The 27,753-nt window shown below is 45.4% G+C and overlaps 1 protein-coding gene across 11 annotated transcripts in view; it reads right to left on the minus strand.

Annotated features, from left to right (window-relative positions):
- Window positions 1-27,753, minus strand: part of ppfibp2b (PPFIA binding protein 2b) — a 347,825-nt gene that overhangs the window by 130,098 nt on the left and 189,974 nt on the right. For 10 of the 11 annotated variants that reach the window (XM_072466213.1, XM_072466212.1, XM_072466210.1 and 7 more), the window contains 2 exons: window positions 9,799-9,885; window positions 2,795-2,908 (listed from right to left, as the gene is read on the minus strand). In XM_072466213.1, the coding sequence (XP_072322314.1) occupies window positions 2,795-2,908; window positions 9,799-9,885 (201 nt within the window). Of the gene's footprint in view, window positions 1-2,794; window positions 2,909-9,798; window positions 9,886-26,333; window positions 26,884-27,753 lie in introns of those variants that run through there. The other variant, XM_072466214.1, reaches the window with a different exon arrangement.

A 27,753-nucleotide genomic window follows, 5' to 3' on the forward strand; every position in this document is an offset into this window, starting at 1 on the left:
GTTATTCTCGGCAACCCATTGCATATTCATCCCTCAGCCAACATCACGGATCACAGATTTTCTGGGACATTATCACAGTGCAATGCGCGCAAATGTGCTGCCTTGTTTTCGACAGTACAACAGAGCAGACAATTCAAAAATACTTCATTGGCTGTGACTTGCTTTGGGGTGACTGAAGCCATGGAAGGTGCCATAGAAATGCAAGTCTTTGTTTTCAAACTGATGATTTGAGTTCTTCCCAGTGTCCAAACCAAAATTCAGCCCTCAACCAAGATCAGCTGTTAGCACGTTCTTGCCTTGCACTGATTGGCTGCAGCGTTTTGTACATTACAAAACTTATAATAATTTAACGTTTTCTTAAAACACTTCAGGACCTCCCAAAAATGTTAATAATGTTCTATACGTTCAAGCTTGCGCTCAGCTCGTATTAAACATACATTTTTGTTTTTTTAAAAAGAGCTTGTAGCTAAAAACAATTATGTTGAAACCACAATGTTCTCATCTCTTGCTCCTCCCAGTATAGTTTAATTTCCAACTTCTCTACATTAAAGTATTTCCCCAAATTGGAGAAGTGGCATGTTTGTGCTGATCAAAAGTCTCTTTCATTCTCTATTTTTTAAATAAGCAAAAAGAAAAATATTCAAGCTGTTACTAAGTTAGTGGAGTAGATTTAGCAAAGTTCCTCTATGGGGAAAACAACTGCCATTTAATCTTGTTTTTTTTATAATTTAAAAAAGATCGAATCTTGAGAAACCTACCAGCACAGAGGTGAATATTCTCTCTCGCATACTGACGGACACAGATATACACACACGCTCACACTGACCACCGCCCCCCCCCACCCCCACCACACACTCGAGGGCTGTGATGAGTGGTGTTCCGCAGGGATCAGTGCTGGGACCTTTGCTGTTTGTAGTATATATAAATGATTTGGAGGAAAATGTAACTGGTCTGATTAGTAAGTTTGCAGACGACACAAAGGTGGAATTGCGGATAGTGATGAGGACTGTCAGAGGATAGAGCAGGATTTAGATTGTTTGGAGACTTGGGCAGAGAGATGGCAGATGGAGTTTAATCTGGACAAATGTGAGGTAATACATTTTGGAAGGACTAATGCAGGTAGGGAATATACAGTGAATGGTAGAACCCTCAAGAGTATTGATAGTCAGAGAGATCTAGGTGTACAGGCCGCGCGCGCACACGCGCACACACACACACACACATCCCCCCCCACACACACACACACACCGACCCCCCCCACACACACACACACCGACCCCCCCACACACACACCGACCCCCCCACACACACACCGACCCCCCCCACACACACCGACCCCCCCCCACACACACCGACCCCCCCCACACACACCGACCCCCCCCCACACACACCGACCCCCCCCCACACACACCGACCCCCCCCACACACACACACCGACCCACCCCCACACACACACACCGACCCACCCCCACACACACACACCAACCCCCCCCCCACACACACACACACCAACCCCCCCCCACACACACACACACACCGACCCACCCCCACACACACACACCGACCCCCCCCACACACACACACCGACCCCCCCCACACACACACACCGACCCACCCCCACACACACACACCGACCCCCCCACACACACACACCGACCCCCCCCCCACACACACACACCGACCCCCCCCCACACAAACACACACCGACCCACCCCTACACACACACACCGACCCCCCCCACACACACACACCGACCCACCCCCACACACACACACCGACCCCCCCCACACACACACACCGACCCCCCCCTCACACACACACCGACCCCCCCCCTCACACACACACCGACCCCCCCCACACACACACACCGACCCCCCCACACACACACACACCGACCCCCCCCACACACACACACCGACCCCCCCCCACACACACACACCGACCCCCCCCCACACACACACCGACCCCCCCCACACACACACCCCGACCCCCTCCCCACACACACACACCGACCCCCCCACACACACACACACCGACCCCCCCACACACACACACACCGACCCCCCCACACACACACACACCGACCCCCCCACACACACACTGACCCACACACACACATGCTGACCCACACACACACACGCTGACCCCCACACACACACGCTGACCCCCACACACACACGCTGACCCCCACACTGATCTACACACACACACTGACTGCAGGAGGAGGCCACTCAGCCCCTCAAGCATGTGCTGTCATTCAATAGACCACGACTGATCGATGTCTCAATACCATTTACTCACTTTGGCTCTGTAAGTGTTAATGCCTAAGAAAAATCTAGCACTCCAAAGTTCTGAAATTTTCAATTGATCCCCAGGCTCCGCTTTTAGGCGAGAGCTCCAGATTTGTACCACTTTTTGTTTGTATCTTGACATTACCGCTGAGCGACCCACCTCTGTTTTTAAGATTATGCTTCCTTGGGCTGCATTCCCTCCACCAGAGAAAATAGGGCAAAAGAAACCATCAACCTCATTAATCATCAAACAAACACCTCAATTTGATCAACCTCTTTTTAATCTTTCACGTGCAAGGGAACACACGCCTGGTCCTCCCAATGTTTTGCAAATTGAATGCAAATCACCTTGTCATTCAAATTAAGCCATGGAAATAAAAGGGCAGCAGGAGGCATTTTGTGCTTTGAAAACACATTTGGATTGAAGCAGCTTTGAATTAAAGAGTACAAGCACAATTCCACTAACTGCATAATGACTCGAGTCTTTTGCAAGTGCAACTTGCCTGCTGCAGCATCTCTTCTGTTGAGCTGAGTTTCAGATGATGTTCCTCCAGACAAGCCTCCAGGTCTCTGATCTTCTCTCCTTGGGCCTCCACCTGATCTGTCAGAACACTCACCTATCATCAGGAGAGAGTGCAGAAAATAAAAGGTTCACACTAAATGCAATTGAAAAGTAAAGGTCCTCAAACCTCGGCAAAACCGGGAAATAAACTGCTCTTAAACTGCTGTTTAAAATAAAACAGAGAACAGAAATGTCATTAGGTTTTCCAGCCTGTCACTAACTTTGCGGCAGTTCCAGTTTGAGTTTATGACTAACAATTTTGAATGTCTGTCTGACTCGAAAGTAGATGAGGAAGTAGAATTACCAGAGTCCCAATTGGACCTTTCGACTTACGCCTAGTTCATTTGTAAAGATCTGTGCCTATCACAGAGTTCTTTCGTAACCCTGTACAGGAATGTGGAACCTGGGCAAGTGCTGAGGTTTGCACTCAATTCGCTGATAAGATTTTCGGGTCCAACTCGGAGCCAAACAAGCCACAACTTGAAACAGGAATGCACATTAACAGCAAACAAACATTAGCACCTCAAACTGTTGGCACTGTCCCAGCAGCACATTGTCCAACAGTATGAAAGGTTATAACACAATCTTTTCTTTTTAAATATCTACTCGTTAGTCACATACTTTTGCGTTTTTGGGAGAGGAAAAAAAATCATATCTGGTGTTCAGGCGAAGGAGGGTTTGGGGTGAATGATAATTGGGCCACGGTCAGAGTCCCCATTTTTTTCATTCTGTCCTCATTTCAAAGTATCTTAGGTTCTTACAGCACATTATAAATCCTCATGTTCATGTTTAAAATGGTAATATAAATACCACACTGTAGCACCTCTACAGGGTGGAGGGTGTAATTACAATGCAAAGAACCATCCCCACCTCTCAGAATCATACAGCAGAAGGACGACCATTAGGTCCATTGTGCTTGTGTTATTAATTAGACCCAATTACCTTGCTCTTTAGCCAGAGCACACTTCCCCCCCCCCCCCCCCCACCCAATTCAAATATCTATCCAATCCCTTTTTGAAAATTACTATTGAATCTGCTTCCACCATGCTTTTAGACAGCACATGCCAGTGTAAATGTGGATTTGAGAATTGATCCTTGAAAAAGAAAGGTGTTTATTGCAATAATCATTTAACTGTGGTCACTACTTGTGGTTTCAGAAAGGGGGAACGTCCAACATTTAATAGTGTTGGATTTTAAACTTGCCTTGACGGGTCTCAGCAGATCTGCAAGCTCAAGCTTCCAGTCACCCGTCATCAGATTCCCACTGCTGGGAAAACATGCAATCTCGAAGAGGAGATGCCGATGGAGCCCGGATTGTCAGGGGTTTTGCTCGGCCAAGCTGGCAAGTCTTCAAAGACAATTAATATCAACACTTATAAAGTAAAGTCATCATAGTCCCAGATGACCATCGGGTTCTTTCCACTTTGAGGGGGAGAGTTGACCTGTGGTGATTTAACCAGAGGATCACCACACCTCAGGCAAGAGACAAGGTTGAGAAGGTGGGCCTTTATGAATATGGGGTGGCACAGTGGCCTCACCATGCCAGGGCCCAGGTTTGATTCCTACGTTGGCTGACTCTGTGGAGTATGCACAATCTCCCAGTGTCTGCATGGGTTTTCTCCGGGTGCTCCGATTTCCTTCCACAAGTCCAAAAGATGTGCAGTTAGGTGAATTGGCCATGCCATAATTGCCCCACAGGTGTCCAAAAACGTTAGTTTACAGGGATGGGGGAGATGCTCTTTCAGGGGGTCGGTACTGATCCTATGGGCCGAAAGGCCTCCTTCTGCACTGAAGGGAGGCTGTGAACCTCAGCCAGTATAGGAATTGAACCCAGGCTGTTGGCCTCACTCTGCATCATGAACCAACCTCTTAACCAGTAACTCTTAACCTTAACAATGTAATTGGCATTAACAAACCATAACAAGGCAATTAACATAGTGCTAAGACTCATCACTCCAACTCCTAACTCCAATCCGGAGAAAAGGCCACCAGCAGACATGGTTTGGATGTCCTCTTCACGGGAAAAACCTCGGCAGTGATGGAAGGCCCTTAATTAACCACTTAAGGCCTCAAATGGCCAACAGTGAGTGGTCTGTCTGAAGCCTCACCTGCCATGGCTAAAATACCCACGGCAGCCTGCAGATACTGTGCCACCTCTATGGCACCCAATTTTACACTGGCTATCCTACTCCCAAGGGGATCATATAAAAATCAGCTCATTGTTTCTCACAAACAACATTCTGAAGACAGCCTGAAGAGGAGCATGGTGGTGCCATTAGTGATCCTGCCTTCCTCCCATATCCCTTGATCCCTTTAGCCCCAAGGGCTATATCTAATTCCTTCTTCAAATTGTCTAATATCAATCCAGAGGCCTGGTCCATTAATTCAGTGGATTAAATGAAAACCAGAATAAGGGGGCACGGTGGTGCAGTGGTTAGCACTGCATCACGCGCCAAGGACCCAGGTTCGATCCCGGCCCCGGGTCACCGTCCATGTGGAGTTTGCACATTCTCCCAGTGTCTGCGTAGGTCTCACCCCCACAACCCAAAGATGTGCAGGGTAGGTGGATTGGCCATGCTAAATTGCCCCTATATTGGAAAAAAATGAATTGGGTACTCTAAATTAAAGAGAAACCAGAATAAAAAGCTTGCATCACTAATGGAAACCATGAAACTGCCAGATTGTCATAAAAAGCCATCTGGTGTGCTAATACTAATAAAGGGAACAAAATCTATCATTCCCAATTTGACTGGTTAATATGTGACTTCATACTCCCAGCAATGTGGTTGACTATTAACTGCCCTCGAAAATGGCCTGTCAAACCACAAAAAGAAACAACAGGAGAAATTGACAGGCCACTGGTGTCGCCCACATTCAGAAATCTGGGTGTTCTCATACAAGGAACATAAAGGTTGCATGCAGGCAAGCAAGAAATTAGGGAGGCAAATGGCATGATGTCCTTTATCGCAAGGGGAGTGGAGCATAAGAATATGATGTCTGGCTACAACTGGACGCAACATTGATGAAAGTTGTAGTGTGTGCAGTTTTAGACCCAGAATTAAGGAAGGATATACTGGCTTTGGCGCAGTACAGAGAAGGTTTGCAAGCCTAGCTCCTAGGATGAAAGAGTTGTCCTGTGATGAGAGGGTGAGTTAATTGGTTTTACATTCTCTGGAGTTTAAGAGAATGAGAGGTGGAATGTGCAAGAAGGAATGTTCCCGATGGTGGGGCACAGACCCAGGATTAGGGGCCAATCATTTAGGACCGAGATACATGAAACATATATAGAAAATAGAAGAAGGAGGCTATTTGGCCCATCGAGCCTGCTCCTCTATTCATTATGATCATGGCTGATCATCAAGTTCAATACCCTGATCCTGCCTTCCTCCCATATCCCTTTAGCCCCAAGAGCTATATGAATTCCTTCTTGAAATTATCCATTTTTGCCTCAACTACTTTTTGTGGTAGTGAATTCCACAGATTCACTACTCCCTGGGTGAAGAAAGTTTTCCTCACCTCAGTCCCTAAAATGGTTAACCCCTTATCTTCAAACTATGACCCCTTGTTCTGGACTCGCCACCAATGGGAGCATTCTTTCTGAATCTACCCTGTCTAATCCTGTTAAGAATTGTTAAGTTTCTATGAAGTCCTCTATCACTCTTCTAAACTTCAATGAATATAATCCTAACCGACCTAGTCTCTCTTCATATGACAGTCCCGCCATCCCAGGAATCAGCCTGGTAAACCTTTGCTCCACTCTCTCCATAGCAAGAACATCCTTCCTCAGATAAGGACATCAGAACTGCGCACAATAATTCAGGTGTGGCCTCACCAATAAAATGAGGAATATGCCGAGTGAGTGGAGTCAAGGCAGAAGATCATCACGATAGCCTTGAATGGTCTTGTGTTCTTATGACAAAAGTGCACCCAAGCCAGTCAACCTTGCAGTGTCCTATTCATGGCAGGTGTGTGGTGGCCACAATGGGAAACCCCATTGACCGGCTGTGGGAACAAAGAATCCCACTGCCTGTGGGGGCGCACTGTGCTGGAAAACAGGGCTGGTGGGACAGAGAATCCCGCTCATCCTGTCTACTAAAAATAGGACAAATCCAAGCTTGCCAATTACCACCCTATTAGTATACTCTTGATGATTGGCCAAAGTAATGGAGGATAGCAGCAGCAATGCTGTCAAGTGACAGTTAATATGTAAAAACGTTATGACTGATGCTCAGTTGATGCTCCAAGCCTTATTGCGCATCCTTGTGCAAACCAAAAGGGTTGAATCGGAGGAGAAGAATGACTGCCTTTGTCATGAAGGTGACATTTCATGAAGGTGTTGTATCAGAGAGCTTGAATAAAACTAAAGTCAATAGAAATCAGAGAAAACTCTCCACTGGCTGGAGTCATATTTAGCACAAAGAAAGATGGTGGTTATTGTTGGAGGCCAATGCACGATGGCGCAGTGGGATAGCCCTGCTGCCTCACGGTGCCGAGGTCCCAGGTTCGATCCCGGCTCTAGGTCACTGTCCGTGTGGAGTTTGCACATTCTCCCCGTGTTTGCGTGGGTTTCGCCCCCACAACCCCAAAGATGTGCAGGGTAGATGGACTGGCCACGCTAAATTGCACCCAAATTGGAAAAAATGAATTGGGTACACTAAATTTTTAAAAATTGTTGGAGGCCAATCATCTCAGCCCCAGGATATTGCTGCAGTTATTCCTTAGGGTGGTGTCCTAGACCCATTTCATCAATGAAATGAAATGAAAATCGCTTATTGTCACAAGTAGGCTTCAAATTAAGTTACTGTGAAAAGCCCCTGACATTCCCTTCATCACAAAGTCACAAGTGAGGGTGTTCACTGATGATTGTACTTTGTTCAGTTCCATTTACAATGCCTCAGATAATGACGCAGTCTTTGTCCATATGGACATTCAGGCTCAGGTTGAAAACTAACAAGTAACATTCATACCACACAAGTGTCAGGCTATGACCATCTCCAAAAAGAGAGAATCTAACCATCTCCTCTGGACATTCCATCATCTTGGTTCTCCAGCATCAACAGCTTGGAGGATTATTGCTAACCACAAACTTAAATTGTCCAGCTGGACAGTGGCCACAAGACGAGGGAAGAGGCTAGGAATTCTATGCTGAGTGATTCACCTTCTGCCTCCCCAAATGCTGTCTTAATATCTGTAAGTTACAAGTCAGGAGTGTGATTGAATATTCTACCTGGAAGAGTGCAGCTCCAGCGACACGCTGGGAGCTTGACACCACCCTAAACAAAACATACCACCCGCCACATTCAGTCCCTCCACCACCAGCGCACAGTGGCTACATAGTGGATCGTTTAGAATATGAACTGCAGCACTCAAAGCTCCTTTAACAGCACCTTCCAATCTCTACCACCTAGAAGGAAAAGGACAGCAGGCACATGGGAACACCACTACTTGGACATTCCCATTCTAGTCACGCATCGTGCCGATTTGGAAATATATCGCTGTTCCTTCATCAACGTTGGGTCAAAACCTTGGAATCCGTCCACCCAATAGTAATGTGGTAATACATTCAATACAGACTGCAGTACTTGAAGAAGGCAGCTCATGACCATCTTTTTAAAGGCAATTAAGAATGGGAAATAAATGTTGGCCATGCTAATGATACCCACATCCCATGATTAAATGAAAAAGCTAACAAAATGAACATCGTCTTTGAGAGCGCTCACTCGATTGATTCCTGAAATGAGAGGGCCATTCGATGAGGGGAGATTGAGTAGAAAAGGTCTATATTCCAGGAATCTATAAGAATGAGAGGTAATGTATACATTTATTGATGGCTGATTACCTGGCTAGAGAGTCCCGAACTAGGGGTCATCACCTCAGAATATGGGATCGGCTATTTAGGACCAAGTTGAGAAATTTCTTCATTCGGAGGGTTGCGAATATTTGGACTTCTCAACCCCAAAGAGCTTTGGAATCTCAGTCTTGGAGCATATTCACAACAGAGATCAACAGATTTTTGGACACCAAGGGAATTGAGGGATAGGGGATAGCACAGGAAAGTGTAGTAGAGGTAGAAAAACAGCCATGGTGTCATAGAATTGTGGCAAAAAGGACCATATGGCCTGCTCCTGGTATTAATATTGTTTTCAAAACATTGTTTTTTTTCCCAATTAAGGGGCAATTTAGTGTGACCAATCCACTTACACTGCACATCTTTGGATTGTGGGGGTGACACCCACGCAGACGCAGGGAGAATGTGCAAATCCCACATGGACAGTGGCCAGGGACCAGGATCAAACCTGGGTCCTCGGCACCATGAGGCAGCAGTGCTAACCACTGCGCCACCCTAGTCCTTATATTCTTATGAAACCAAAATCAGTGAGGGTGAAAAAAAAGTACAAAGTCATAACCACGGCTTCATGGCAACACAAGAATAGGACACCATGCATACCATTGAGCTTGGCCTGCCACTCAATTCGATAATGGCTAATCTGCACTTCAAACACAATTAGCCTCCTCGGTACCATACATCAGTTAAGTTTTGGGCAAGATTCCATCAACCTGGACACCATGTTACTGATCCAGGCCTTTGGAATGATGTCAATTTGGACACTTGTAGAAATGTAGAAACGTAGAAAATAGGAGAAGGAGTAGGTCATTCGGCCCTTTGAATCTGCTCGGCAGATATGATCATGGCTTATCCTCCATTTCAAAGCTACACTCTTGCTCTCTCCCCATACCCCATGATGCCTTTAGAGTCCAGAAATCTATTTCCTTCTTAAATATATTCAGTGACTTGGCTTTCACAGTCTGTTTTGGTAGAGAATTCAACAGGGTCACCATCCTCGGTGAAGAAGTTTCTCCTCATCGCAGTCCTAAATGGCCTAGCCGGTATCCTGAAGCTGTGACCTTCTTGTGTCGATAATGCATGGTTGCACAAGTACTCACCTGTAGCACCAGGCACTCCCTGTCACTCTCCAATCGTGTCAGTCTCTCTTGGCAGGTTTCATTATTCAGAGCTGCACGATGATTGCCCTAAATATTAAAAAATCAAGCTGGTTAGAACCCCAGAAACAATTTGCTTGAGTATTTGAAGGTCTCACATCGTGACAAGAGTGACAATGCTCTTTGTGCTTCACAGGCAGAGTGGCCTCCTTCTGTGATGTACCATTCTATGCTTTACCTAATCACTTTAGTAACAAATTACGTAAAATCTGTGTTTACCTCAGTACTGGTTCAGGCTGGACACAGGTTTAAAGGCCCGGACTGCAGTATGGTGACATGGGGGAGTTCATATGCATTGCAAATCCAAGGTGTAAAACCAAAAGTTTTGATTAGCCTCTACCCAGAGAAGCCTAGGGTGGCTCAATGGGGAATACTCTTGTTTCTGAATCAGTGGTCATGGGTTCAAACCCCGGTTAAGAGACTTGATTGAGCACGTGATCCAGACTGATTCTCAGAGTGTGGTACCGAGGGGAATGTTGCACAGTCCGAGGTGCCGTCTTTCAGGTAAGACTTTACGCTAAGGCCCCATCTGCCCGCTCAGTTGGACATAAGATCCCAAAACACTATTTGAATGAGCTGGGGAGTTCTCCCTGGATGATGCAAAACCTGAAACATTGTGAACTGTGAGGAAGTTAGTGATCGCTGCAAGAGGACATAAACAGGCTGATAAAATGGGTAGACACATGGTGGAGGAAATTCAACAATGCTGGCAAGTGTGAAATTGTACATTTTGGTAGCAGTATAAATTAAAGGTTCAATTCTAAATGGGCAGCAGGAACAGTGAAACTTGTGCATATATGTGCACAAATCATTGAAGGTGGCACGGAATGTTGACAAAGTGGTTAAATGTGGGATCTGAGGCTTTGCAAATGGAGTCAGAGAGTACAAAAGCAAGAAAGCTATGGTAAGTTACGGTCCAGCCTCAACTTCACTATTCTGAGCACCTATCTTTACAGACAGTTTGGCTGTTAAATTATACACAAATAATATTCTACATATCATTCCTATTGGCCGAAAGATCAAAGCCAGAGGACACTAATTTAAGGTGATTGGCAAAAGAAGCAACAATGACATGAGGAAAAACATCCTATTGCAACGAGTGGTTAAGTTCTGGAATCTATTGCCTGTGTGATGGAGGCAGAGTCAATTGGAACTTTCAAAAGGGAATTGGATAAGCAACTAAAGTGTAAAATGTTATGTATCTGGGTTGTTGTGGTTGTGTGCAATGTCACTTTAAGAACCAAGTCACTTGTGTGACATCAACAGTTACCTCACAGGCTTTCTGCCCTAGCCTAGTACCAGCCTTTGTACAGAGAAAGCCTATTTAATAAACCTCTGTTAATGTTGCTTTGAACCCCTGTGCATCTGGAATATACTTCTTTTACACGGTTATTATCTTAACTCTATTTGCCTGCCTTAGCTCCATATCTCTTAATACCTCGGCCCAACAAAAAATCTACAGATCATATTCTGGAAAGCTCCAATTAGACCAGACATTAACAACCTTCAGGAGGAGAACATTCCACAGGTCCATTCCACTTGATGAGACAAAATGTCTCCTGATTGCACTCCCGAGTGGCTGGGCTTTCAATTTAATTTAAAAAAAAATGTTTTTTAAAAAAGATTCTGACTTCTCCCTATCCAAAATTAGAAGCAGCTTTGCCTTGCAATGAGATCAAAGGGCAAAGGATTCACCTTGACCTCTTGCGTTCCTGTGATTAATCAGTACAAATCAAATGGGAAGTTGAGGGCTGCAGTAAATGCAAGCCAGCTTCTAAACTTTAGTTATGCCTGAGGGAAACCAATCAGGAGATTCATAACAGGTTAATTTTTAAACTTCCTACATTTCTGAAACTCAATCCGCACACTTGGACGATGGTTAATCTTTTCGTATCAATTAAATCCAGATAGTTCAACCAACTGAGCACAGCCAATGAAAAAATGTTTCAGTTATCATCAGATTGACTACACTCGAACTCTCAGTGCATGAAGCACAAATACAAATGGAGCCTCGACAGCAGAACAGTAGTGACAGCAAAATTCACCTTTTCAGATCACAGTTTTCTCACAATGCATCAAGACTGTAGTCATCAGAGTGGGATCTCTTTATAGAAACATAGAAAATAAGAGTAGGCCATTCAGCCCATCAAGCTTGCTCCGCTATTCAACGTGATCATGGCTGATCCTCTATCTCAGCGCCATACTTGTGCTCTCTCCCCATACACCTTGACACCTTTAGTGTCTGGAAATCTATTTCTTTCTTAAATCCATTCAGTTATTTGGCCTCCACAGCCTTATGCGATAGGGAATTCCACAGCTTCACCACTCGAGTGAAGAAGGTTCTCCTCATCTCAGTCCCAAATGACCTACCCCGTATCCAGAGACTGAGCGACCCCTTGTTCTAAACATTCCCTCCTCCCCAAGCCAGGGGAAACATCGCGTCTAGTCCTGTCAGAATTTTAAATGTTTCGATCCTCTCATTCTTCTAAACTCCAACGAATACAGGCCTAGTCGACGTAATCTCTCCTCATGACAATTCTGCCAACCTAGGAATCAGTCTGGTGAACCTTTGCTGGAAATCCTCTGTGTCAAGTACATCATTTCTTAGGTAAGGAGACAAAAATGGCACACAATATTCCAGATGTGGTCTCAGCAACGCTCTGTACAGTTGTAGTAAGAGATGAGATGTGTATCCCAGTTGCTGTGGGAGGCAAGGAAGTAGATTGCTGAGGTTCTGACAATTTTAAAATCCTTTCTGGCCACAGGAGAGGTGACACAGGACTGGAGGACAGTTCATGTGGCACCATTATTCAAGAAGGGTGGTAGGGATAAACCAGGAAATTACAGGCCAGTGATCCTAACTTCAGTGATAGTGAAACTACTGGAAAACGTTCTGAGGGACAGAATTAATCTCCACTTGGGGAGGCATGAAATAATCAAGGATAGTCAGCATGGCTTGTCAAAGGGAGATCATGTCTTACAAATCTGACTGGACTTTTTGAAGTGGTGACCAGGTGTGTAGATGAGGATAGTTCAGTTGATGTTGTCTACATCAACTTCAGTAAGGCTTTTGACAAGGTCTCACACAGGAGACTGGTTAAGAAGGCAAGAGCTCATTGGATCCAGGGCAATTTGTCTCCTACCACTAAGCCAATTTTGGATCCAAAGGGTGATGGTTGAATGTTGTTTGTGTGACTGGAATACAAGGCGGGATTCTCTGATCCTGAGGCTAAGTGTTGACGCCGTCGTAAAAAACAGGCCCCCAGGAGCAGCGATTCTGAGCCCCATAGTAGGCCAGAAGGGCACTGGGGCGACCCATGCCACTCCAGCTGCTGATTACCAGCGTCAAATTGGAGCCGCTGGTCTGCGACCGGTGCGAATGCGCGGTAGCTTCCTTCTCCGTCCCGGTCCCGATGCAACATGGCGTAGGGCTACAGAGGCCGGCGCGGAGCAAAAGAGGTCCCCAGCCCGAGAGGCCGGCCCGCCGATCGGTAGGCCCAGATCGCGGGCCAGGCCACAGCAGAGGCCCTCGCCCTCCCCCTGAGGTCGGACCACCCTCCCCCGGATCATGCGAAGATGCACCCTACCTTGGCCCACTCCTCCACACTATCCCCATAACCCTGTAACCCCATTGGACACCAAGGGACATTAAGCATTGCCAATCCACCTAACTTGTGGGAAGAAACCGGAGCAGTGAGGCAGCAGTGCTAACCATTGTGCCACCGTGCCACCCCTGAAGACAGCCGAACAGGTAGGTAAGGTGGTTAAGAAGGCATGTGCTTGCCTTTATTGGCCGGGACATGGAAAATCAGAGCAGGGGGTTATGATGGAGCTGTTTAAAATGCTGGTTAGGCCACAGTTGGAGTACATGTGTAGATCTGGTCACCACACTATCGGAAGGAAGTTACTGCACTAGAGGTGCAGGGGAGATTCACCACAATGTTGCCTGGGTTGGAGAGTTTCAGCTATCAAGAGAAAATGGATAGAGTGGAGTTGTTTTCCTTGGAGCAGAGATGGTTGAGGGGGGATCTGATTAAGGTGTATAAAATTATGACTTTAAATAGGGTGGATAGGAAGGAACCTTTCCCCTTAGCAGGGAGGTCCACAACCAGGGTGCATAGATTTAATGTAAAGGGCAGGAGGCTTCGAGGGGATGTGAGGAAAAACCTTTTCACCATGATGTGCTGAAGGGCCTCTTTCCGGGCTGTAAAACTCTATGGGTAAGACATCTTGCTCCTGTACTCAAATCTTCTTGCAATGAAGGCCAACATACCATTTGACTTCCTAACTGCTTGCTGCACCAGTATGCTTGCTTTCAATGATTGGTATACAAGGACACCCAGGTTCTTTTTTTCCCATCAACATTTCCCAATTGATCACATTTAAATAATACTCCATCATTCTGTTTTTCCTACTGAAGTGGATAACCTCACACTTATCAACGTTATACTGCATCTGCCATGTTCTTGGCCACTCACTCAACTTGTCTAAATCACCTTGAAACCTCTTTACTCCCTCCTCACCACTCGCAATTCCATCTAGTTTTGGACCGTCAGCAAATTTGAAAATATTACATCTGATTCGCTCATCCAAATTGGTCATGTATATTGTAAACAGCTGGGGCACAAGCACTGATCCTTGTGGTACCCCACTAAATCGCCACCTTCCACTCGGAAACCCCCCCCAATTATTCCGACACTCTCTTTCCTGCCTGCGAACTAATTCTCAATCCAAGCCAGTATATTACCCCCAATCCCATGCGCTTTAACTTTGCAAATTAACCTCTGACATGGAACTTGATCAAAAGCTTTCTGAAAGTCTAAATACACCATGTCTACTGGTTCTCCATTACCTATTCTAGTCTCTACATCTTCAAGTAGATTTGTCAAATGGGACTTTCCTTTCATAAATCAATGTTAAATGGCCTGTTATCACATTCTTTACGACGGAGTCTAGCATTTCCCTACTACTGCTCTTAGGTTAACCAGTCTGTAGTTGCCAGTTTTCTCCCGCTCTCCTTTTTTAAATAGCGGGGTTACATTTGACACTCCCCAATCTGCCAGGCTGTTCCAGAATCGATAGAATTTTGGAAGATGAGAACCAACGCATCCTCTTTTTCCATGGCCACTTACTTCCTTTAGTATCCTGGGATGCAGATTATCAGGCCCTGGGGATGTAGCAGCTTTCAGTTTTGTTAATTTCTCTAGCATTCTTTTTTACTAATAGCAATACCTTTCAACTCCTTCTCACTAAGGGGCAGCACGGTGGCACAGTGGTTAGCACTACTGCCTCATAGCGCCAAGGTCCCAAGGTTGATCCAGACTCTGGGTCACTGTCCGTGTGGAGTATGCACATTTTCCCCGTGTTTGCGTGGGTTACGCCCCCACAACCCAAAGATGTGCAGGGTAGGTGGATTGGCCACGCTAAATTGCCCCTTAATTGAAAAAAATGAATTGGGTAGTCAAATTTTAAAAAAAAAATTTTTTTTTTATAAACTCCTCTTGCTCACTAGACCCTTGCTTCTCTAGCATTTCTGAAAAGTTATTTGTGTCGTCTTCTGTGAAGACAGAACTAAAGTAATTGATTAAATGCGCTGCCACTTCCTTGTTCTCCATTATCAATTCTCCTGTTTCTGACTGTAAGGAACCTACATTTGTCTTCACTTGCCTTTTTGCTTTTACATATTTATAGAAGCTTTTACAATCCGTTTTTTTGTTCCTTCCAAGTTTACTCTTGGACTCTGTTTTACCCTTTTTAATCAATCTCTTGGCCATCCTTTGTGGAATTCTAATCCTTCAGGCTTGCCTCTTTTAAGCAACTTTATGTGACTCTGCTTTGGTTCTAATACCATCCTTAATTTATTTTGTTGCCATGGTTGGAGCACTTTTTCTGTTGTGCTTTTGTGCCAGCAATGAATGTATAACTGTTGCAATGCATACATTTGTTCCTCAAATATTGGCCATTCTACCATCATGTCTTTCAATGAAGTTACCCAACTCACCCCTCACACCTTTATAGTTTTGTTTGTTCAGATTTAGGATCTAATTTTGGATTGGACTACTTCATTTTCTATCCCAATGAAGAATTTGGTCTTGTTATGGTCACCCTTCCCTGAATGACCCCACGCAATATGATTAATTAACCCCTTCTCGTTGCACAATACCAAATCTAGGATAGCCTATTCCCTAGTTGGTTCCTCAATATACTGATCCAGGGAAAAGTCTCAGCTGGTTGGAGACATACCTGGCACAAAGGAAGAAGGTTATGGTGGTTGGAGGTCAAGGCCCAACCATCTTCAGCTGCTTCATCAACGACCTACCTTTCATCATAAGGTCAGAAGTGGGGATGTTTGCGGATGACTGCGCAATGTTCAGCACCATTCAAGACTCCTCAGATAATGAAGCAGTCCATGTCCAAATGCAGCAAGACCTGCACAATATCCAGGCTTGGGCTGACAAGTGGCAAGTTACATCCGTGCCACACAAGTGCCAGGCAATGACCATCTCCTATAAGAAGGATCTAACCATCGCCCCTTGACAACCTTTGGCATTACCATCGCTGAATCCCCCATAATCAACATCCTGGGAGTTACCATGGATCAGAAACTGAACAAGACTGGCCACATTAATACTGTGGCTACCAGGGCAGGTCAAAGGCTAGGAATCCTAGGGAGATAACTCACCTCCTGACCCCCTAAACCCCGTTAACCATCTCCAAGGCACAAGTCAGGACTGTAATGGAATACTCTCCACTTGCCTGGATGAGTGCAGCTCCAACAACACTCAACACCATCCAGAACAAAGCAGCCTGCTTGATTGCTCCTCCTTCTGCAAACATTCAAACCCTCCGCCACTGACGAACAGTGATAGCCTTGTATACCATCTACAAGATGCACTGCAGTAACTCACCAAGGTTTCTTTGACAGCACCTTCCAAACCCACAACCACAATCAGTTAGAAGGACAAGAGCAGCAGATACCCGGGAACCCCACCACCTGGAGGTTCCCTTCCAAGTCACTCACCACCCTGACTGGAAATATATCGCCGTTCCTTCGCTGTCGTTGCGACAAAATCCTGGAACTCCCTCCCTAACAGCATAATGGATGCACCTACACCTGAAGGACTGCCGCGGTTCAAGAAGGCAACCCACCACCACCTTCTGAAGGGCAACTGGGGATGGCAATAAATGCTGGTCTAACCAGCGACGGCCACATCCCAAAAATGAATTTAAAAAAAGAAATCCTGTACACATTCTAGGAATTCACCAGCGTAGTATTATTGATAATTTGGTTTGCCTGATGTGCATGTAGATTAAAGTCATTCATGATTACCGTAGCACCCATGATACATGCATCACTAATTACCTGTTTAATGCCATTACTACCTTACTATTAATGTGTGGAGTTCTACAGATAACTCCCACTAATGTTTTCCACCCTTTGTTTCTTCTTAACTCCATCCAGACTGATTTTAAATCTAATTATGCTAAGCCAATCTCTTTTCTCACTATTGCACTGATTTCATTCTTTACCAACAACGACACCCCCATCGTCTTTTCGCCTGTCCTCCCCAAATATTTAATTCCCGTGGATATTTAGTTCCCAGCCTTGATCATCCTTCAGCCATGCCTTGGTAATGGTAATCATTTCAAACCTGTTTACAATGACTTGCACTGTTAATATTTCTACCTTACTGTGAATGCGACGTGCATTCATATACAGTACCTTTAGATTTGTCGATCATATTCACACAGCATGGCCCTGTTTCCTTTGCTTTCTATTTTTCTATCTTTCGTTTGTATCTTTCTTTCCCATTCTCTCCTCGTTGAGGTTCCCATTCCCCTACCACTCTAGTTTAAATACTCCCCACAGTACTGGCGTATGGCCCTGCAAGGACGTTGGCCCCGGTCCTGCTGGGGCACAACCCATCCAGTTTGTAAAGGTCCCACTGGTCCCAATACCTCAGGAATCAAAATCCCCCCCCCCCCCCCCCCCATCTCTCCAGCCACACATTCATCAAGTCTAATCTCCTATTCCTGATCCCACTAGCACTTGGGAAATGGGAGCAATCCTGAGATTACTACCTTTGAAGGCCTTCTCTTTAATTTATTTCTCCGTTTCCTATATTCTGCTTGCATGACCTAATCCATCTTTTTAACCTATGCACTTGGTAATGATATGGACCATGAGCCCCTTTCAGAATGTCCTGCAGCAACTCTGACATCCTTGACCCTGACACCACAGAGAAGCAACATACCTTCCTGGGGTCACATCTGTGGCTGCAGAAATGCCTGTCTGTTCCCCTTACAATAGAATTCCCATCACAATTGCTCTCCCATTATTTTTTCGCCCCTGCTGTGCAGCTGAGCCATTTGTGGCTCTAAGGGATTTGGCCCATTATACATTAATTCTACTCATAGTTTACAGGCAGTTATTTCTTTTTTCTAAGGTAGCTTAGACACCAAGAAGAGTTGTGTTGGACTCAAGTCTAATACAACATTTTTCAAAACTAGGTGCATTGGGGGAGGGGCAGAACTGTCCGACACACTCTTGGGAACACCCTGCAAATCCTGGGCCATTCCCGATAACACCTTGCCAGTACTGGAACATTCGAGAGGACCCCCGCAAATACTGGAACATACCTGGGAAATCCCTTCAAATACATGACTCACCCATGCCTTCCCCTCCACTTTACAAACAATGACACACTCCTCGTGATGACCCCCTGCTCCCCTCAAAAAATAATTACTCACTCCTGCACTGTGGGTCAGTTGGTAGCTCTCACTTTTGTGTCAAAAGCTTCTGGGTTCAACTCCTGCTCCAGCACAAAAGTCAAAGACCAACACTCCAGTGCAGGACTGAGGGGCTGCGACACTGTTCACAATGTCTTAATCCTGGTGATAAATCAGCCCTCACAGGCAGCTGTGAAAGTTCCTCGGCATTATTTTGAAGATGAGCAGTGTAGCTACCCCGGTGTCTTGGCCAATATGTATCTCTCAATCAATGTGATAAAAATGGAATATCTGGTAATTGCCAGATCTCGGTTTGGAGGGGCTGGCTGTGTGCAAATTGGCTGCGGTGTTGCCTACATTATAACAGCGACCACGCTTCAAAAGTGCTTGGACTGGCTGTAAAGCGGGGAGAGACCCAGTGATCCAGTCTTCCTTTTCTTTTGCTCGAGAACCTTCTGCAACTATTGACAAATTCTTGGGACATCTTGGAAACACTGACCCACTCCTAAACTCCCTGCAGTTAATGATTCACACATAACAAGCCTACAATTATTGGCACGCGACCAAGGTGTCTACAATTATTGACACACCCTCAACACACCTACAATTATTGACATGGCCCCCAGACTTCTACAATTAATGATTATACCCTCCCAACCTCTACTTCTTCAGGGAACCGTGTGTTAACTAGTGGGAGACAGCAACACAAATTAAAGTCATGCTGCATTCATCAACTTATTCAGGCATACACATCAGAAACATGGCGTTGTAAGCCAGGGAAAAAAAATCTCCAGAACTCCCCCACCCACACCTTGGGATTCCCTCTTGGACCCTTGGAGTGAAAAGCTCCAATTGGAAACCCATGTATTAAAGTCAGCTCATTAGGGCGTGTCCTGGATTCAGAGTGCATAAGAGCAGTGAATCACCGACAATGAGATCACACTGTGGGAAGACACAGAAGAGACACTCCCATGACCGAACATAAAGCACAGCTAAAAAGTGAACAAATATTGCACTACAAGATGTGAAAATGTCTCTTCGCTAATGCTAGTGTGTTTCAGTAATACCAAGTCCTGTTTGCTCTCAAAATGACTGGGCCCAGAGTCTAACTTTGTGAATTCAAAACAATGGATCATTCCAATCACAAGAAGCTTGTACTCATGATCAAAGGATCGGTGAGAGAGACAATGAGGCTATCCGTTACAAAAGCCATATTCATACAGATGTAGGAACAGGAAGAGGGCATTCAGCCACTCCAACCTGTTCCACCATTTAAATGCATCGCGGCTAATCTGCATCTCAACTCCATTTTCCCACCTTTGATCCACATTCCAAACAAAAATCTTTTACAGTCGAGCCTGCACCGGCCATTGCAAAGAGCACTCTACTTACACCCACACCTCCACCCTATCCCCATAACCCAGTAACCCCACCTAACCTTTTTTGGACACCAAGGGCAATTTAGCATGGCCAACCCACCTAACCTGCAATTCTTTGGATTGTGGGAGGAAACCGGAGCACCCGGAGGAATCCCACACAGATACGGGGAAAACATGCAGACCCGGCACAGACAGTGACCCAATTATCTCTTAATAAATTATCTATAAATCTCAGTCTTGTTGGTGGCAGCTGATCACCAGAATCCATCACCTTTTGGGGATGGAGGGTCGTGGGAGCAATGTGAGAGCATTCCAGATTTCCTCTGCCATTTTTATGTATGAAGGTACTTCCTGACTTGACTCCCAAGTAAGAGTAAGGTTACGCCCAATTGAAACCCTTCATCATTTAAAAACTCGAATGTGTTCACCCCTGTCTAAACTCAAGGGAATACAGACTTCTTTTGTGCAACTCTTCCTCAATTTAATCCTTTGTGCTCCAGTATTATTCTGATGAATCTGTGCTTCACCTCTTAGAATCATGGAATAGAATCATATAATCCATACAGTGCAGGAGGCCAGTTGGCCCATCGAGTCTGCGCCATTCCTTTGAAAGAGCTCCCTACCTAGGCCTCTCCCCTGTAAGGCCACCTAACCTTTGGACACTATGGGGCAATATAACCTGCACATCTTTGGACCGTGGGAGGAAACCATGTGCAAATTCCACGCAGACAGTTATCCAAGGCCGGAATCGAACCCGGGTTCCTGGCGTTGGGAGGCAGCGGTGCTAACCACTGTGTCACCAATATACAACATTCATATATTCTTCTGGAGATGCGGTGCTCAGAACGGATTTCAATATTTTAAACAATGCTTGACTGAGGGCTCAGCATGTCTGAAACATCACTTTCTTCCATTTTTAATCCCGCCACTGGTACCACAGCTGCACAACAACTTCTGCAAACGTACAGCTGGCATGTAGGAAATGTTTAAATAAACAAAGCAGAACTATTTACTATAAACATCAAATCAACGTTAAAAGCTACCAATGCCCGTCAGCTGACCTGGATTAGGTTTATATAAATCTGAAGTAAGCAAACCTCTAGCAAAAAGAACAAGGTGCACAGACAAGTCAACCTCATGGAGTAGAACGAGTGAGTCTGCATTTAGATAGCTATAAAATTATTTTGGAATGTGAGAAACTAACAAAGTACTTTAATAAAATTTAGTCACTGCTCTGATGTAGGAAATGTAGCAGCCAATTTGTGCACAGCCAACTCCCACAAACAGCAGTGAGATAATTACTAGATTAAGATTGACCAGTAAACCAGGGGAGCTCCCCTGCTCTTCTTCAAAATAGCGACATTGGATCTTTTACATCCATTTGAAGGGCCAGATGGGGTTTCTGTTTGATATCTTTTTAAAGATTAAGTAGAACAGCACCTTTAAGCACAAAAAGTTATAAGGACTTACACAAGAGAGCCAGATGCTGAGCTGAAGGAGAAATAGGGAATGATGATGAAAAGTTTGGTCAAAAAGGCTGCTTAAATGCAACTTGTGCTTAAGCAATACTTTTACGCACCCCTCGTGAAGTGCTTTGGGTTTTCGACAGATTTAACAAGGTGCGACAATGAACATTCTTTTGGTATATTGTCGCGTGAAACGTATTCAGATTATCAAATGTTTACTCAAAAGAACACCAAAGGAATGCTCATACTAGTAATTGCCCAATTGAGAATCTTATAAATTGAAGTCAAAATAATGTTGGTGCAAATGCACAATGTAATCTTGAATTCATCATTTAATCCTACTCCTGACTGCCTCTTTGTTGCTTCACTGCTTGTCTCAGATCAGGCACAACATACTGCAACCAGGAAGAGGGAAGCCATCCATTTTGATGCATGCCACACTTGGAAGTGCTGTTCAACACTCGATTCCCCATACTACAGAAAAAAAAGTGGCTCTGGTGACAATGCAAAGATGCTGTACAATGGTGATAGCAGAACTGAAAGGTTGTACTATCAGGAATGGCAGAACAGATGGAGGGTCTTTATTCCAGAAAATAGAAGACTGACCTAATAGATGTCAAGATTAAGAAGGGGTTTGTTAGGGTAAACATAAAGAAGGTGTTGCAACTTATGGGGGAGTCCAAAAATACGGGCCATAAATCTATCATTTCTATTAAATCCAATAGAGAATTCTAGAGAAATGTCTTTACTCAGAGTGGCATAAATGTGGAATTCACTACCACAGGGAGTAGTAGAGACAAATTATGTAGATGTATTTAAGAGGAAGCTATATCACAGGAGGTAGAAAGGGTATGTTGATAGTATGAGATAAAGACAAGCTCATGCAGGATATAACCAGTCATAGGCCAGTTAGCCTAAATGGCTGTGCTATATTTCTATGCAAATCCAGCCTTCTCACCCCTCACTTTGGGATTCAGACCACATGAAATCTTAGGATACTTTCCAAATTAGAGCTCAGCTTCAAACCACACAACCCATTGAGCACCAGTATTAGTTATTTCCACTTCTCCAATGGCATCCAGTCTGACAGTCCACGCAACCACTTAAACCCTTATCAGTACTTTATCATGGAGATTAGACTATTCTTTTAAAAAATAAATTTAAAGTACCCAATTTTTCTTTTCTCCAATTAAGGGACAATTTAGCGTGGCCAATCCACCTAACTTGCACATCTTTGGGTTGTGGGGGTGAAACCCACGCTGACACGGGAAGAATGTGCAAACTCCACACAGACAGTGACCCAGGGTCGGGATTCGAACCCGGGCCTCAGCGCCGCAGGCTGCAGTGCTAACCACTGTGCCATCGCCGCCCCCCCCCCCAGATTAGACTATTCTAACACCTTTCTCACCAACCTCCGTCTCCAACCTGCAGAAACTCCAGTTTATAGAAAACAAGTTGCCTCTGTCCTGTCCCTCATCCATCACTGGCTTTGGTTTTGATCTCTCCTCGATGTATTAAATATAAACCCTTCATCTTCAAATACCTCTTCTGCCTCACCAAATTACTGCCACCTAGTGTAGCTCAGATCTTCATCAAGGCTTTGTGACAGCACCTTCCAAACGTGCAATCTCTAACGCCAGTTGCAGTTCTTAAAGAATCAGAGAGAGTGAAAGAGGCAGCGGGGTTTTGGAAAAGAATCTCAAAGTGGAAGAGCTAGATAGCTATCAAAGGTGGTGGAAAGAGAATGTAGATTGGAAGAGGCAGAGTGATTCTGAGAGAGCGGATGTAAGGGGTTAAGGGGATGTGACTGGAGAAGTAATAGTAATAATGGGTGAGAATGAGGCCACTTTTGTCACCTCGACTCTCCTGTTTGATCTCTTACCTTTCACCCCACCCTCCCCCAGTGACCTGGCTCATCCATAACTTTATTCCCCGCATCCCATCACCTACTTCTGCATTTTCTCCAGTGCAGCAACATTCCTCCATAGCCTCAACACTCCACATCCCTGCTGCCTCCTCCAGCCTTGCAACCCTCTAATAGCTGTGCTGCTCCAATTCCAGCCCTTGAATCCCCAATATTATTTGCTCCACTCTTTGAAAGCCCTAAGCTCCAAAATTCCATTCCACAAGAAACAGGAGCAGGAATAGGCCACACGTCCCATTGAGCCTGCCTTGCCATTCATTACCATCATGGCTGAGCTTCAGCTTCAACTCAATTTTCCTGCCAGTTCCCCATCTCCCTTATTTCTCTGAGCCACTAAAACTCGGGCTGCACGTTAGCATTGTGGATAGCACAATTGCTTCACAGCTCCAGGGTCCCAGGTTCGATTCCGACTTGGGTCACTGTCTGTGCAGAGTCTGCACATCCTCCCCGTGTGTGCGTGGGTTTCCTCCGGGTGCTCCGGTTTCCTCCCACAGTCCAAAGTGTAGCCACCTAAAGTGGCCAACTCCCGATTTAAAATGGCGAACGGCAAAGGCTGATGGGAAAATCAGCCAACAAGACAGAAACCAGCGGCTGCAGGTTTGCGGTGTATCTACCTCTGCAAAAACCAGACAACATCGATACCAGCGACCATCAGCATAACAAAGTAACAGCTATCTGCATACTGATGAGCAATCCCCGGGAACAATAAGTAACATTTTGGACACACAAAGCAAAGCCAGACTCCTCGGCGCCAGCAGGAGCCAACACAAAGGAGGTGAACGAGCACCTCAAGACCGCCCATCGATCAGGGAACCGCAGCAGTATTGGAGAAAATCGAACCAAGCGATTAGGACAAAGTCCAATCACTTGGGACCAGGTACATGGTCCGCCCCGAAAGGCGGGAAGCCCCTGGGGACTAGAAGAGTTAAGCCCCAAGTTCAAATCACGCTCTTCAGCAGCTCCCCTTCACTCTCTTCTTCCTGCCCGGGTCACCCAGCAACACGAACCAACATTGACCGTGACTGGTGCAGTGACTCCAGTGATCACCGAAACCAGTAAGTCTTAATTCAACGCTCGCTACGAGATAGGCGCTCCTAGCTACCAATCTGTACCAACTTCGAATCCCGCAGACTCAGAACCCGAACGAAAGGCCATTTGTTCCCCTGACCTGGTGGGCCAGTCCAAAGTTAAGTATAGGCCTGTTAGTTGTAGAAGTAGCTTAGATGTAGAATTTGTGCATGAGTAGCAATTACTGTGTATAATAAATGTGCTTTGATTTAAATTTTACTAATCGGTGTAGTGGGTTATTGATCATTACTCGGACTTGAACCTCGTGGCGGTATCATAAAGATACCTGGCGACTCGAGAGCAAAGGTAATAAAACAGAGCAATTGAACCGAGGAGAAAATCGGCAACAAAAGATGTGCAGGTTAGGTGGATTGGCCATGATAAATTGCCTTTAGTGTCCAAAATTGCCCTTAATGTTGGGAGGGGTTACTGGGTTATGGGGATAGGGTGGCGGTGTTGACCTTGGGTAGGGTGCTCTTTCCAAGAGCTGGTGCAGACTCGATGGGCCGAATGGCCTCCTTCTGCACTGTAAATTCTACTCTATGAAACTCGGCCCATCCCAACCTTAACTGTATTCAATGATGTAGCATCCACAACCCTCTGGGTTAGAGAATTCAAAGGTTTCACAACGCTTTCGGTAAAGTAATTAGCCGCACCTCAGTCCTGAATGATTGTCCTCTTGTCTGGAGAATGTGACCCTGTGTTTCAGATCCCCCAACCAATTAAAACAATCTCTTGCCGTCCATTCGATCAAGCCCCTTCAGGACTTTTATAGGTTTCAATGGGATCGCCTCTTCTAAACCTGACTGGCTCTCCATTCGTCCCTCCTCAATTAAAACACTCCTGAATCTATAATAGCAATTCAGTGACGGAGTGTAGCATGGTCAGAAGTGTTCTCTTTCAGACAAAATATTGAACTGGGCTCACCACTAGACATAAAAGAGCCAATGATACTATTGTGAAGTGAAGGGGAGGGGAGTGGTTTCTGCTGTCTTGGCCAATAGGTATTCCTCAATCAATGCCACTAAATAGTTGATCTCATTATCACAATACCGCTTGTGGGAGTTTGCTGTCTGCAAATTGGTTGCTCTTGTATCCGACTTTACAACAGTGACCACAAAGTCCTTAATTAGCTGTAGCATGCTTGGAACATCCAGAGATTGAGAAAGGTTCAATGTAAAGGCAAGCTCACTCTTTATTGAACCTAATCTAGCTGTGACTGAGCTTTTTGGTCCCATGCCTAATATTTCCTGGCTCAGTGTCAAAATTTGAGAGTGTTATACTTCTGTGCAGTCTTTGAGAAGTTTGACCACATTGAAGGCACTACATAAACACAGGTTGTTGTTATAGTCAAGCAATGCACCATAAATGCACAATCACAGCTGCAGCCTGTAACCACAGTTTGAAATACTGCAGTTTCTTCAAAGGGAAAATAAACCAGGAGTGAAACGAGGCACACTGCTACCCTTTTGAGGCTGGTACATGATTTCAATGGTGCAGAAATGTGAACTATTTCCTGATCTCTCCTCTGTCCTCCCTCCCAGTGTCCCTCCGACCCAGTTAAGAATGGACTTGAAACCTCACTGCTATTCACCTTGGTGCATTTTTAAAACACAGATGAAACAAGGTTACAAAACTCTTCAAATAGCTTTGCAAAGTGTTTGCAAGACAAACTTAAGCACAACACAACTCCCTGTCTGCACATAATTATGTCACACTTTAAAGGAACTTTTGAGATTTCGGCTTCTGGCAGTGTTGCTTAAAGACACGATTCAGAATCAGCAGACTAATAATTGATTTTCAGTAATTCACCAAAATGAAGGGGGGGGGGGGGGGGGGGGAAACTAATCCATGAAAAGAGCGGTCACAATTTGTACAGGTTTCTCCAGTTGAAGCACAAAAGTCACTTACCCTCTTCAGCCAAGTGAGATGTTTGTAAATATCGACCTCACCATCCATGCTATGGGTCTGCAGTAGCCATAATCCCAGGGAGAGTGAGAGGGGGGGTGAAAGAGACAGAACTGTCTGCACAAAAGGTGCAGTTCTTCTACAAGGAACAGTCGCTTATAGTGAAAGTGACGAGTAGAGTATAAAACCAATTCTCATCCCCCACCCCCCCTCCCCGAGGCTCACGACAGACTAAAACACCAAACAAGGCAGAATGTCTTGACTCGGTAGATCCACAGAGCAACTGGTTTGCAGTGAAAAGAAATCGCAAACTTTTAGTGACAGTCTCTCGCCAGTGAATTTGGATTACTACAGCCGACCGCAGTCAACAAACCCCGGTGTAACCCGATTCGGGTGCCTCTGTTGCTTTTCAGAGGGAGTGGGGGGAATGCATGTTATTAAAGCAGCAGTCTCGTTTCTGTATTGATCAAGTGAGACAGACTAACTGGAAAGCCGGCTCCAGCTATTTCCTGTTGTACGGGTAATGATCACACACACCATAAGCTATTTCTCCCCACCCCCCACTGCATTTCACTGAGTATCAAGACTAAAAATAGCACCGTTCACCCCGGTCCTGTGAACTTCATTAAACGCTCAGAAGCCCAAGTTAATAAAGGCGGAGGGATTCTGTTTCGGTTTTGCTAAAATACAATCTCACTCAGATAACGGCGACCTATTTCTACCTTGCCCCCCCCCCCCCCCAATTGAATCACTCTTAGTAACTTTCTCGCCAGACCAATGTTACAAAGCTCTCCGCTTTCCCCTGGTAACAGCAGGTTAATTTTAAATTGCCGGAAAGGGATTCGAAACAAGGTAATCCGCGCTTTAAGTGCTTTTCGGTCTTCACTAACAACACCAAGTCTCAATTACAATCAGAACCTCTGACATTACACAAAGAAAATAGTGAAAAGGGGGATATATCCAGGCGGCCAGCCTCAGGGGAGTTCTGAAAGAGTGCTGCATTGTCACAGGTGCCATCTCCCCAATGGGCCTTCTGCCCTCTCAGGTGGATGTATGGTATTCATAGAATCCCGACAGCGCAGAAGGAAGCCATTCAGCCCATCAAGTCTGCACCAACCCCCTGAAAGATTATGCCACCCATGCCCACTTCCCTGCCCGATCCCATCAACCCCTCAACCCCCAGCACACCTTTGTAACTGTGGGAGGAAACCGGAGCACCCGGAACAAAACCCACACAGACACGGAGAGAATGCACAAACTCCACACAGTCACCCAAGGTCGAAATTGAACCCGGGTCCCTGATGCTGTGAGGGAGCAGTGCTAACCACTGTGCCACCGTTATTTTGAAGAGGAGCAGGGGAGTTCTCCCCAATGTGCTGGCCAATTTTTATCTCTCATTCACCACCATCATGGTCATTATCTC

Source organism: Scyliorhinus torazame, chromosome 10 (genome assembly GCF_047496885.1).
Source record: "Scyliorhinus torazame isolate Kashiwa2021f chromosome 10, sScyTor2.1, whole genome shotgun sequence".
NCBI classification, from domain to species: domain Eukaryota; kingdom Metazoa; phylum Chordata; class Chondrichthyes; order Carcharhiniformes; family Scyliorhinidae; genus Scyliorhinus; species Scyliorhinus torazame.